Below are 14,403 nucleotides of genomic sequence, written 5' to 3' on the forward strand. Positions count from 1 at the left end.
GGCGCACATTATTATTGTGCTCCCCAGGCCATTCGACAAAGCTCTTGGTCTCTCCAATGCATGTGTTGCGGTACTCGGCGGTAGGTATCTGGGACACTAATCCGGAAAGCTCATGTTGGTGGACGGTACTTCAATTGCAGTAGCAAGCGTCCGCGTGTTCAAACACGTTTTTTTTTTTTTTTTTTTTTGCCACTCGGGCTCCGTATTTTTACAGAAGCGTTGACCAATGTTGGCTCAACCCTTAGCTGCAACACATAACCACGTGCCAGATTCGGTCTCGGAGCTAACTGTACACAGTGGCGGCGGCGCACTTGTTGACGTCATACAAGGCATGCTAAAATTAGCTGTCGCTGTCGGTTGGACAAGCTTAGAGGGAGCGATTTCGAATTAAAATTAGGTTGAAAATGTTCCCTCTGAGCGGCAGTTTATTGCGTGCATAGCCATATTCGCCGCCCTGCTCTCAGTTACAATGACACGCACACATTCAAATAAATTTCGCACGGCCCTTTTTACAGCACACTGCCGCTTTGCAACCAACGGCGAACAGAATGTTCCTGCCAGAATCGATAATTCTTAACAGTTTATTGCACTAATCACTCTGCGCTCTTTCGCGCGCAAAGCGCCCTCGCCATGTAGTTTTCTACAATCTCTGCTACGTGTTTTTTGCCGAGCTTGCGGGGCGGCCTCACTCGATGTGGTGCAGCATCTGGTAGACGACCACCGCGTACGTGGCCAGCATAGACATGGCGGTGATGGTGGAGCCGCGGTGTGCGTCGAAGCAGTTCCAGCCCGACATCTCCACGCGCGCTCCTCGCACGGCCGTGGATAGCATCAGCAGCTCCTGGTTCAGGGCCACCTCCTCGGCTTGCGTGCGGGACGCAGATGCGCCCACGTGCTGGTCGCAGCACGAAAGGCGTAGCACGTGCGGCGTCAGCGACTCCTTGGCCAAGCGTCCGGGCTCCGAGGCCGCGACGAACAGGGCCACGAGGAGCACGACGGCCAGGGTGACGTCGATGGAAGCCGTGGCGTACGCGCCGGGCTCGTCCACGTCCGCGCGAGCCATGATCCAAGGCACGCCGAAGACGAAGCACAGCACCGCGTCTCCGCACCTGCACCAGAAAGTGCGGAAAAAAAAACAATGACAGTGTGTACACTTCGAGCCTGTACCCTTCTTTCGAGCATGCTCATGCGACAATGACAGGAAATTTTGAACAATATTGAAAAAAATTACACCATCTTCCCGAGGGGAACCATTGGCTAATGCGGAGCATCGCGGTCGTTATAACGGCGTTAATTACGTTGTTATTACGGTGTTATTAACGTTGTTAACTTGGTGTTATTACGTTTTTATTACGTGTTAACTTGCGTTGGTCACCATCAGATCGCGCGAACGCCGTTATAACGACCGCGATGCTCCGCATCAGCCCATGGTTCCCCTCGGGAAGATGGTGTAATTTTATTTGAAGAAGAGTAATGAAATTGCGTAGACGAAGGTGAAACGGTTAACGAATGTCTTTATTGAGCAGCGTCTATTTGAGGTGTGCACTTGCTTTGAGTATGATGGCTTTGTGGTCGGTGAAATGAAATGTGAGTGGATCTCGTAGCAGTGGTTGTATCTTGAAATTACTGAAGACGTGATCGATGCATGTTCCGTGAATGGTAGTTGGCTGTTGTTTGCGGTCGTCGTGTGATGCGTGTTGTAGCGAGTGGTGTGATGACATGTACTCAACCATCCAATCGTTCTTCATGATGTCGACATTAAAGTCGCCAATGAGCATGAAAGGTTGTGTGTCTGCGTATTGTTGCTTTCGGTATTCACCCATATGGCGTCGTCGGTGTACTTCTCCACGGCTGTGCGTGAGAGGTTGGGTGCGAGGTACACTGTCATGACGTTAACGCCGTAGGCGCTAGCGGCACAATGCTCGCCGTTGCTACGTTGCTATCGCACAGCTGGCGTGGAGAGAATGAGGAGAGCTGCGGACGGACGCCGACGCCAACGACGCCGCGGGACAGGCCGCCGCTATAAGATGCTCCGCATCTAAAAATTCGTACAAATTGAGGAGGACTTTTAGATGCGAGAGCATCTTATGCTCGGGGCAGTGTCCGCTCTGCGGCGTCCGCACCAATGCTGCGCATGCTCCGCTCTCCCTCATTCTCCTCTCATATACGCAGGTGTGCGCTCTCCTCCTCCCCTCTCCCCCTCTCCGCCACAGGTGCCGCGTAGCAAATCATTGCACATAACTCTCTCTCTCACTCTCTCCCTCTCTCTCTAAGGGTACGCCGGTAGGCGGCGCAAGTGTCGCTGCTCAGTATAAAGCGCGCGTTCGCTGTGCTTCCGTCATTCTCTCTCTGTGCAACGATGTGCGAAACGCCATGAACAACGTCAACTTCGGCGCTAGTTGCAGTGGCAGCGTCACCGCCGCGGAGCAGAGGAAGGCTCGGGAAGCCGAACGTAAACGTCAACGTCGGCAAGCGGACCCCGAACTTCAGGATCGTCTTCAAGATACCGCGCGCACCGACGCTAGGAATCACGTGCGATCTCTAAATAAAGACGCAACAACCCCGTACAAACGTCTCCTCTCTTCTCAATACCATTATCTCACTCTAACTTTCTTTGGGTTGTGTTGCCAAGTGAAACGAAACGGAAACTCGATGCGCACCCCCCGCGATGCTTTCGCATCCCACCATGGTTGCCCGTAGGGTGAGATGATGTGATTTTTTTAATCTTCGAAGGGTAAAAAAAAAGAAAGCGGTTTTGTGCGACCTTGCGGAATCATACCCCAACTTTCATCGAAGCTGTTTCTTTCGAGCAGTTGCATTGGTAACTTAAGTTCACGATTGTTACACCGCACACTTTAAAATGTTGTCGGCTAATGACTCACTCGCACGTTCGAAACCTTGCCTGCACATACCGCTTTCGAGCACTAGCTAAAACATTTTTTTACAATACCTACACATTTACCTTCTCATGTATTTCTCATAAATCCCCCTCCCCCTCCCCCATTTTCACCTCAATTTAACCTGGGTGTCACTTACAATTCCCCTAACGCAAGCGGGCTAAATTCTGCGCCGGTCGTAAAACGCACTTATAACGCTCCGAAGCGCCTCAATGCGTAATTTACTGCAGAGGCTCTAATTGACCCATACACTTTGAACATGGTGTAGACATCACTCATAACATGCACCTAAATTTTCCTAAACATAAACAAGGGGTCTCATTTAGTTTACCTATGAAACTTCGTGACCTACTACGAACCTCCTAAAACGCATAAAAATATTGAGAAAAGGAAGGGTGAGTAGTTATTTACATAGCTTCCAATTTAAATTAAATTTCAGAGCCTTACGTGCCAAAACCACGATATGATTATGAGGCACGCCGTAGGGGTGGACTCCGGATCACCTTAGACCACCTAGGATTCTTTAACGTGCACATAATTCACGGTGCATGAGCGTTTTTGAAGTTCGCCCCCATCGAAATGCGGCCGCCGTGGCCGGGATTCAATCCCGCGACCTCGGACTTAGCAGCGCAACGCCAAAGCCACTACGCCACCACGGCGGGTATAGTTTCTAATTCAACCAGAACTATCTTTAACTGCACATTACAGTCAAGAGGCCCCCTATTTTCAACAAATGTAAACTCGGTGTGACTTAGAGCTTTTTCGAAACAGTTGAAAACACAGTGTATAAGGCCCGTATATCCATTTCAAGCCCTTTATAAAGGCTTTTTTTTTTTTACAAAGGGTGTAATTGATCCATACAAATTAACCTTCGCATACACATTTTGCATTACATTATCCCCTTTATCACTAAATTTGATCTCGGTGGCTTTTATAAGTCTCCCAGGGCTGCCGGCTTCTAGGATGTTCGTAATATACACTTATAAATCTGTGGAGCGTTCCTGGTAAGGAACTTATTACAAATACCACAATTAAACCACACTCTTTGACCTTCCCTCATGTATTACCCACAATCTGCAACTTATCTCCACGAAATGTTAAAGAGACTTATCTCGTAAGTTCTTTGAAAACACCGAGGAAACATAACGCTCGCCTTACTCAAGCTCACTGATACTCACATTTTTTTCTACTCAATTGCTCGCGTAATATAGTAGGTCAACCAATGAGCGTAGCATACTTCGGTCACACACAAATGCTCTTAGCTGGAAGTGTCGTAACGAGTGACAACGTAAAAGAAAGACGAGTGATATTAAGTCTTTTCTATAGGCTACTACACTTCAAAGCATCTATGTTCTAAGCCCGAAGCGCGGTAAAAACAAGTCTAACACGACTGGGCACATTCCCGGATTGTTAGGTAGAAAATAAGTAATCAGGTGACACCGCACCGAAAAGGGTTGCTGATGAAAGCCATCGCACGGTGCGATCTCAAAGCGATCGGCAAATGAAAAGAAATATAAAATGTCTGCATTTATGCCTGCCTTTATTTGAACCAGCATAATTTTCGGTACAACACGGTTAGGGACGGGCAACGGATACAGATGTCGGAAAGTGCGTGTAGCATCCAAGGAATGCTAATATCATAAAAAATCCCGTCATAACTCATTTCACGATTGCTGTCGATGTTATTGCGATTAGCATTCAATCAGCGTAGCGACAGAGCGTATTGACGAAAACACCTTTGCTTAGAATCTGTAGCAGTCATTCGAAAGTTTCCATTCCTTCGGCTGTATGCGACACACTGTGTGTCACTCATGACGATGACGATGACTCACGGTCATGACGATGACGGCATGACGACGACTGTATGACGAAGACACAGTGGCGTCGACGGACAGATGAAGGAAGTATGACGACCGCGGCACGATGGCAATGGGATTAGGATTCTCAAATGAAGACAATCGTAGAACTGATCACGACAGCGTGACGACGGCGACATGAGGAACATGGGATGACGACGACTGTCCGTAGGTTGCCATGACGACGGCACGACGGCGGCATGCCGATTACATCATGACGAGAGCCGAACGACGAAGCTGGACGACGAAGCTGGACTTGTGTTTCAAACAGGGTGTCGGAACGAAATGTTTTTCGTTCCGGTTTTCGTTTCGTTCCAGAGAAAAAAGTTCCGTTCCGTTTTCGTTCCGGAACAAAAAAAAAAAAAAACGTTCCGTAACGGTTCATACCGTTTTTTTTTTTTTTTTTGCAATAAGAAAAACGAACAAAATGCTTAATAATAAAAGTATCTTTTAAAAACAGCAAAATATACTGAACTAATGCAATAATAATTGTTGGGGTTTTTACGTCCCAAAGCCACGATGTGACTATGAGGGAAGTCGCAAAAAGTTTCGAAGCAAGGACACTAAAAATTTGGTATTTATTTTTCCTCAAGTTTGAATCCCGAATTTTCGTCAAGGGGGGGCACACGATTTCAGAAGCAGCAGGTCATCAAGTGTACTCGCCGATAAGTGAGACCGTTGCTCTGACAAAACGAACTTGAGTGCCGAAAATGCCCTCTCAACGATGCATGAGCGTTTTTGAAGTTCGCCCCCATCGAAATGCGGCCGCCGTGGCCGGGATTCAATCCCGCGACCTCGGACTTAGCAGCGCAACGCCAAAGCCACTACGCCACCACGGCGGGTATAGTTTCTAATTCAACCTTTTTTTTTCGTGGCTGGCACACCAAGGGCCACTTGTGCTAACATGTACAGCTCCGGTTGCCGCTCTTTGCGCTCGTCCCAAAATTTCAACACATTCGTATGCAAAAGATTGAAGTTATAGTAACTATAATATTATAAGATTTCCCCTTTTAAAACCCTGGACAGGAATAAAACAAACAAGTAACTTTACCATGAATTCCTAACCAAAATAACGAAAATCAGTGCTTTTCTAAGTTATAGCATTTAATTTTCTCAAGAGTTAATTAGAAATTTTCTCAGCGGGTTCAATGCTTTGAGTCAAGAGTGTGAGCATGATCTCAGAAGCCGCCCGTCATCGAGTGTACTCTCTGATATGCGAGACCGCTGTTCTGTTCGAGCAAACTTAAGCGACGACAAAGCCCTCTCCACGACGGCCTGTGTGAGAGGCACGCGAAAGTCCGCTTGAATTTAATACAAACAGCTATGGTTGCCACTTTTTTTCGTTTCCTGCATTATTTCAACGCAGCTTTCCTTCGAAATACCTGCCCGAGATGCGAGCTAACGTTGAACCCTGAGTTATGCATTATTGCTCACGTTGCATGACCTCGGTTGTTCCGGATCGCAAAGTTTTCCCGTGAACCGAAAAACGATAAAAAATATTTCGTTTTTGCTCCGGAACGAAATAATAAATAACGTTCCGGTTACGGTTTCAGTTCCGGTCAAAAATATCGTTTTTTTTTTTTCGTTTTCGTTTTCGTTCCGTTCCGACACTCTGGTTTCAAACATCCTCGTTGCCATAACAACCGCACTCGTGAAGTTCTAGCTGCTGCTCGCGGCCTTCGAAAAGTGAGATAAGATTTTTCAGCCCCGGTCTTTCTCGAAGCACATTGCGTGCGCAAGACAAGCTGAGTTTGAAGTGTGGTGTGTATAAGCCTGAAAGTTGTGTTTTGGGTCTGTGAGTGTGAGTGTCCGCCAGCAACACCGCCACTTCCGTAATCACGGCTCGGATACTCGCTGCTCTTCTTCAACGTGCCACGGAAAAACACAGGGGCGCGTCTGCTTCACTAACAGTGTTACAGAAGTTTCGTAGGTTTCATTATGACGTACGTCAGCAGCGCCCAGTTCCGGCGGCTCGTAACAGTTCAAAGCTCGTGTCGTCTGCTCCGGCGAGCTGATTGGAGACGCAAAGGCAGATGCACACCAACATGGCTGCACTTCCGGCTTCAAAAAACGTGACGTCAGGGCCTCTCCCATTCCGTTTCTTCCCTCCGTGGTACGGAGCCTTCAAACGCACCCCTACGAACAAAGCTGGAGCGCATGTGTGTATGAAGGCAAACAAAGGGGACGGAGGTAGACTGACCCCCGTATTCTCAAAAGATCCTCCATTCGAAGTTCTTCCTTCACTTCACCGAGTTGAGCACAGCGCCGCCCTTCGATAGATGAAGACGCTACACTTCTCAAGAATAGCCGTCGATTATCAGGAGGCGCAGTGACCACTTCTGTCGAGGGGTGTCACTCCTATCTACTTTCTTGAGCCGAGGCAGAGTGTTGAGTGGATGGACGTTCTATGGCACGTCCATGAGACCGCGGTGAAAAGGCTTCTGTATACTATAATGCAGACCCTTAGTCAGGCGTGTGCGCACTGTTTCATGTGGAGCGGGCTTTAAACTCGCGGCAGATGCGCGCAGGTGTTCGCGAGACGTACCAGAAGAAGAGAAGCCAACTGTAGATGTCGTCGCAGCGGCCGATGGCACGGCACAGCAACGCATGGCGCAGCCGAAGCGCCCGCACCTGCGTAAAGCCCAGTTAACGTATTAGCGGTGTGACGCTTAGACAACGCGTATATTAGCTTTGACATTGCGTTGTTGGAAGAACAAGCCTTCGAGGCACGCCAACGCGCCCGCAGTGCTTTACTTGAAAGGATACGGCTTTCTTACAGGCGATGACACAGTATGAGCAGCCAATATAGTGGTATTGCTAAAACGTAGTTATTGTTTTTATAAATTGTATACTTTGTTCTGTTAACGTTTTTTTTTTGGTACTACCTTATTGATGTGCTAGTGTTGGGTTGAGTTCTTAACTATCATAATTGTTTTCGTACAGGAGGTCCCAATACAGTCTTTATCTGGTAATTTTTCTGTATACTAATTTAACATGTAACATGACTGAACTTTTAATAATAAGTTATGATTCTTATTCTTAGTGTCACTGTGGCATGCCAGTGGAGCAAACGGAAATAAACCTAAACATCGAAGCATACTTGTACGACCTTGAAGAATCAGCACTCAGCTTATCCAACGAAGCTGGTAGTTCGAATACAGCCAAATAAACGGTCCCATCTCTGGCACCACTAAGAGATAGAACGACAATAGAGTGGACATCTTTCACAAGTGCTGAGCTACGATTGAATCTTTGCTGAACTTGGCGTCTAGATTAAGTAAGCTCTACCACTGTCAGTATTACAGCGAAGCTGCTCAGGGTAGTTGCTCAGGCGTTCGCGTGCGGTGGTCAAGGCCGGCGTGACGCGGCGTGCGCGGTATCAGCCAGTTCCAAACTTTTTTTTTTCTTCCACTTGGCACGTAATTCTCAAGTATTGTAGAATAATATAAACCGAGCGCATACGTCCCTCGACTATACACAACATCCTTGCGTATTTTATTTTAGCCAGTAATCCGTTATTTTTTCTTCTCACTTCATGTTTCACCGGCTTCACGTTGGACGCCTGCTAGGAGTTGGTACGTCTGCGGCGCTGAAAACTAACGGCCTCTGCAGTATCGAATAACAGTCGAAGATAACCCGAGTGGGCGCCCCGAAGCATCAACGAATCAACACCCCGATGAATCGACAGCCAGCAGAGAGACCTCTTTAGTACTTCCGACTAAGCGTGTGCGAGCTCACTTACGTAGCTTTGCTTTCTTTGATGGTTTATCATTTGCTCATATTCGCATACATCTACGAAGAATTTTCGTCTGGGTGAGCAATGTGCAAGCCTATACAATGTCTCAAATTGCACTGTCCAGTATACCTCGGCGGCTCCGAGTTGTCTGCCCTGTGGTTCGGCGGCCAGTCTGACGCTGGCGGACAGCTGCTCGCCCATAGCGCCCAGGAAGCGGCACACGGAGACGTGAAGGGCGATGCTCCACCGAGGCACCGCCATGATAGCCCCGTACAGCAGAGCGTCCAGCGCTGGCACCACGTAAACTGCTGGTCCGCTGGCCAGAAACGAAACAACGATAGCGGCAATCGGGCAGTATATCCCTCCGCTACACTCATTCGGCACAGCCGATGCAAGACACGTCCCATAACACATTTCTGTTCTCAGAACCCTGCCTTTCTGATGGCTTTCAGTGCGACAACATAACACGGAGTTGTAACGCTCGTGAACAGGGTAAAACTACAACTGCGGAGGTGTGAACTACAACGGCACGAAAATCCACTGATGCTTTTGTTTCGCAGCCGATAGGTATTAAGGGCCCGTATTGTCAACAACAAAAAAAAGGAGGGGAGGGGGTGGTTTTTATGTTAAAATTGTTCGTAAGAGCAAGTGCCAGACATTCGTGACATTGGACATATGATTAAATAACGTGGCGCGGATACTGGCAACGAGCACTTACGAACTGAAAGGTTTGTGAATTTCGCCGCTCATATTTCGCCTTCTCTTTTGTCACGCACAAAACTGCACATTAATGCTCATGCGAATTACACCAGCTTTCATATTCTGGAATGCGCGGAGCAACCACCTGCATTCCAGTTTCCTTCCGCCGTTTTCTTTTTCCCGCGTGTCTTGGTGATGTCACGTTGTTCGACTGCAGTCAACTGCAGTATCGGTTGCAGCTGTTTGCTATAGGGATACTCCTGATGCTAAATTTCGCCCTTCATCTCACGCCACGTTAATTTATATAGCAACTCGCTTGCTACTGAGTGCTTGGGAGTAAGCGAACAGTAAAGGAGTTGAGGTTGACCAGGTAGCACCTGGTTTGCTCTTGACTCCATAGAAAGCTTTCGACGCAGAGACTGGGATGAAAGTATGTACAAACTCCACTGGAGTTGTCTAAGTATGCGCAAGCATACCCCCAAATTTCAGTTGGCCCAGCCCCAAAATTTGAAGTTGGCCCACCCCAAAATTTAAGTTGGCCCATGCCCAAATTAAAGTTGGCCCGCCGCCAAATTTTAGTTGGCCCGCCCCTACTATGGGTTTGCCCATGCATTTTCTATGGAGCCCTATAGATGTATCCCTATGGGTATTCTCTCCGATAAACTTTTTTGTTGTTGTTTCAATTGTTCTTTATCGCTTACAAAGCTACCAGTCATCTACATTTACCCTATTATAACGGTTAAATGTCTTAAACTGGACAAATTACACATTTTTTTGTGCAGATACAAGGCAGTACACTTTTCGCGTGACGGACAGATTTTGCTGAGGTACTCGCCGAAGAATTCTTACGCATTAAAAACTGCCTCACCCATCACCGCCGGAGGGGTCAAAGCCGTACAGGTAGGACGCGCAGTACGCCCGCAGGCCTCGGCGACGGAGCGTCGAGACGCGGAGCCCCACGAACACCACCCAGCTGAGCAGGGCGAAGCCGCTCGAAGCGATCACGGTGCGTCGCATGGCCGACCAGCTGGAAGGCCTCACGAAACGGACGGTGGTCGAAGACTGTTGCCCGAACATGGCGGCCGCCGAGTGACGCAGCAGGGAAGACACCCTGGCGCCGTTGAGGGCGCAGTGGGCAGCCGTCAGGAAGGACACGAGCGCCCGGCAGAGGTCGGACACGTCAGGCAGAACAGTCGTCATGGCGTCCTGGTCGCGCTTGAGGGCCAGCAACAGGGTGGCCATGCAGTGGGCCGCGTACGCCGCGCAGACTGTTGGGCACGCTAAGGTTGCGGCACGCTCCAGCCTTTTCTTGACGCCGCTGACACTGGACTGAAAGAAGGCGAAAATCACTGTTGCCGACTCAGCGAGAATGTCACTAAGTTTAGCGAGATTGTAGTCGGTCACATGAACCAATGGGCGTCCCTACTATCATGCACCAAGATTTAAAAGAAACAAGAAAAACCAGCAATTGCGTTACTCGATGAAAACCTAGCGCATATTGTTTCCAGTACAGTGGAGTAGCCGCCAGTTATGTTTTTCGTTACTGATATTTAATTAGGTAATTGTAATGAATTATCTAACTCAAGAAGTACTGTCCGAATTATCAAAGAGTCAATGAGAAAATTGTGGAGCAACATGAAAAATTCCCCATACAGCTTTCTGTTGCTCAATACGTGCTACATAAAAGTATTTTTCCGAGCGTGAAAGAAGCCCGCGAATACATGCAAAGTGCTTCGAGCGGCCACTTCGCGCGGCAATCTTGCGTGTATTCGCGGGCTTCTTTCATGCTCGGAAAGACACCCCGGAAAGACACCCCGGAAAGTGGGTGAACTGCCCTGAGAATCCTAACGCCTTAAAACGCTCGTGTACACTTCTATTTAGCTGCACGTTAAGGAATACCAAGGGGTGAACAGTAATTCAGAGTACCCCCTTTGGCGTGCCTGATAATGATATGGTGGTTTTGGCGCGTAAAATCCCCCCACCAAGTTTTTTTTGTAATTAAGTCATTTTTCTTTAATCTATATAACTACAGCCCTCGCGGGCAGGGACATCACCTCGTGACTCAGTCATAAAACATCACACCGAGCGAGTAAATGGAAGTCTACGCAGCTTTGTTAAATGAAGAACGATCGCCGGGCTCATTCACAAAATTTTGCGTTGACTAAGCGGCACTGTACCTGAATATAAATTTTACATTTCACTCATAATTGTTGTCACTTGGTGTTGCATATAACATTTTTTTTTCAGGCAAGAAATATCTCAATATTTCATTGACAAGCGCTCCGTCTCGAACATTATTAGCACTATCTCTATCATTTTTCGCAATTGTGAAGCATGCTTTGCAGTATTTCCTCGCAAATAAATATCATTACCTCTTACTAATGCATACATTTCGTGTTTGTTTAAGTTAGCAAAAGACTATTTCGGTTCAACGCACTTTCAGACTACCGGAAGCCACTCGGAAAACATCCCTTCATCAACGTAAAAATAAAAAACATTCTCATGAAAAAAAAAAAAAAAAACGCAGGAAGGCCTGTGAATGTTTTAATGCCCTTTGTACGTCTACCTTTATTTCTTTATTTTTTTTCTAGCGTGTTTAGCACTACAGCAACTTATTCGGTCAAGTAGCAGCAAGCTTGAACTTCTCAATTTTCTTGTTTTAGTTTTACATACATATCACCAGCTTACAAAACAAAATTTATTGAAAACAGTGATCTTAGCAAGTGTTTTCACCTGTTTTTGTTACGCAATAGCACTAAGTCTAATCGCTGGAGGATCCTCGCCCGCGAAATGTGCTTGCTACCCATGGCAGGAACAAAGAAAGAAAGGGTTACGCTGAGCTGACTAGCATGCAGGGGCGAACTCTGTCATGGTGGAAGTCATCAAGTTTAATTGAAATTATCTTTCGAAAGTTAGCACTGCAGCACAAGACGACAAATACTACTACTACTACTACTACTACTACTACTACTACTGCTGCTGCTGCTGCTGCTGCTGCTGCTGCTGCTGCTGCTACTACTACTACTACTACTACTACTACTACTACTACTACTACTACTACTACTACTACTACTACTACTACTACGCATTTCGATGGAGGCGAAATGCAAAAACGCCCGCGTGCTTGCGTTGTAGTGGACGTTAAAGAACCCCAGGTGGTCAAAATTAATCCGGAGCCCTCCACTACGGCGTGCCTCATAATCAGAACTGGTTTTGGCACGTAAAACTCCAGAAAGAAGAAGAACTACTACTACTACTGCTGCTACTAATACTAATACTACTACTACGACTACTACTGATATTACTACTACTACTAACAATAACAATAATAATAATAATAACAAATTTATTCGCGTAGCAGTGAGCGTTCTAACGACAGAATTGTTTTTTTAACCAGAAGCATTGACATTCAAGCATGCCGCTTTAGTTCTGTGCTGGCGCCGACGCAACTGATTTCCTGAGACATACAGAGACAGCAGTAATGGAACTCTGTGTCAATACGCCTCAATTTAAAGGAACAAAATTATTTTAATGTCAAAGTATACAGGCCGGCTGTGTACGCTTCGACAATGAAGGGGGAGTATACTTGACACAGTCAACGTCACACAAAACTTAAAACAAAGAAAGTGCATAAGGGCGAACTTAAATTATGACGTTAAACGCACTGTATTTTAAAGGAAATACGACTTGCTTGCGACATCAATATTAGTAGAACCTTGCATTAAATCTGGCAACGATGCCGGGCCTCTCGACCAGTTGGCGAGCGCCACGTCAGCTGAGACCAATGCTGAGAGGCAGATAGGCATGCTACCGCGATAGCAAATTATTAGACAGCAATGCGAAGTAAGGATAGTAGTTTTATCGGAAGTATAAGCTCGTAAACATTCGCTTACTGTCCAAATTAACAAGCACGCTCTCACGCGTGCACAGGCAAACATGAACACATGTCACTCGATGACTGCAGACGCTCGCTGTCAAAACGCTGCGTGAAGAATCGCAGATCGCTTTCAAGATAGGGCTCCGCGCGGCCGTGCTCAGCCGCCGCCGGAATGGAACCCCCCCCGGCGACTCGCGCGCGACGGAAGACGGCAGGCTTCCTCACCGCCTTCCTCGCTTGCGCGCGCGATATCGTGCCACCATCCTCGGCTCACCCTCGCACGAGTTAACTCGCACACGCAGCATACGGCGCGCGACCATGATGTTATCGCACTTGGACTTTATACGGAACATCACGGCGACGGCGGTAGAAATGTGCCTGGAGTGTCCATATAATTGCTATCGCAATAACACCACCGGAAAGGCAGCTGCCAGCGTTCAAGTGGTCATGCAGCGGGGGACGTAGCAGCGAGACGCGTACCTCGCAGCGATATGCGTCGTGTCTGCCTTTCCCCTCTTTTTTTTTTTTTTTTTCTAGCTTGTAGGTTGGTGGGGAGAGCCGGGTGCAACATCCGTGCTAGCTTTCTTTACGGGGAGTTTTTTTTTTTTTACGTGCCGGCCGGTCCCTTACAATAATCTTTCAACCTTTATTGTCTCTCCAGAGCAAAGTAAGATTAAGAACCGGGATCAAGAAATTTATGCGTTTGTCAGGTGCCGTACGCTGGCGTGGCGCACACAAACCTTAAGGGGAGGGGGAGGGGATGAGGACATCAGCATGACGTGCACGGTATGGATCCGTGCATGCTTTACAGTGCCTGAATGTAGGTTCCAGCTTATCGCTTTAAGCTGGAACAGTTAGTGCAGGAACGTACCTGTCCTCCAGATCCGGAGCCAGAGAAACGAAGGCCATGCAGCTTCAAGACCCAGAAAAGCTCTTTGAAGAGTGCGTCGACCCAGACGCTGTTCTCCGCGAGATCGCCGTCCGATGGCGGCTCAGGGAAATCGACTACCGTTGCCGATACTGTATCGATATTGTCCCGTCCCTTGGGTGGCTCACTTGTAGCTTTAGACAGGAACGTTGCCTTCATGTCGTCGTTATCTGCATTTATTAAGAGCTGCTGTTTTTTTTAAGTGGTATAGTCATATTAGTGAACCCTGTCGTCGAGTCAGCTTTTCAAGTGTGCCCACTCGTGCGACATCGTTTAACTGCACACGGGCAGTACTTGTATATATAGTGCGCTAGCTACGTCCCAGGACAAAAGAAGTGGCCGTACACACTTGCGCCAAATGTGTCCTGTCACATTTTTTTTTTTTTGTCCTCGTGCGCAGCGCGCTATAT

General features: G+C 47.6%; 1 protein-coding gene across 1 annotated transcript; it reads right to left on the reverse strand.

Moving 5' to 3' along the window:
* Positions 1–685: 685 nt before the first annotated feature.
* On the reverse strand, positions 686–14,152 carry LOC125944392 (uncharacterized). Its single transcript, XM_049664817.1, has 5 exons — positions 13,937–14,152; positions 10,057–10,517; positions 8,619–8,805; positions 7,299–7,384; positions 686–1,109 (listed from the first exon to the last, which is right to left on the reverse strand). The coding sequence occupies exons 1-5, from the start codon at positions 14,150–14,152 to the stop codon at positions 686–688; spliced, it is 1,374 nt and encodes a 457-aa protein (XP_049520774.1).
* Positions 14,153–14,403: the final 251 nt, after the last annotated feature.

The sequence above is a fragment of the Dermacentor silvarum genome, chromosome 3, assembly GCF_013339745.2.
Source record: "Dermacentor silvarum isolate Dsil-2018 chromosome 3, BIME_Dsil_1.4, whole genome shotgun sequence".
NCBI lineage: Eukaryota > Metazoa > Arthropoda > Arachnida > Ixodida > Ixodidae > Dermacentor > Dermacentor silvarum.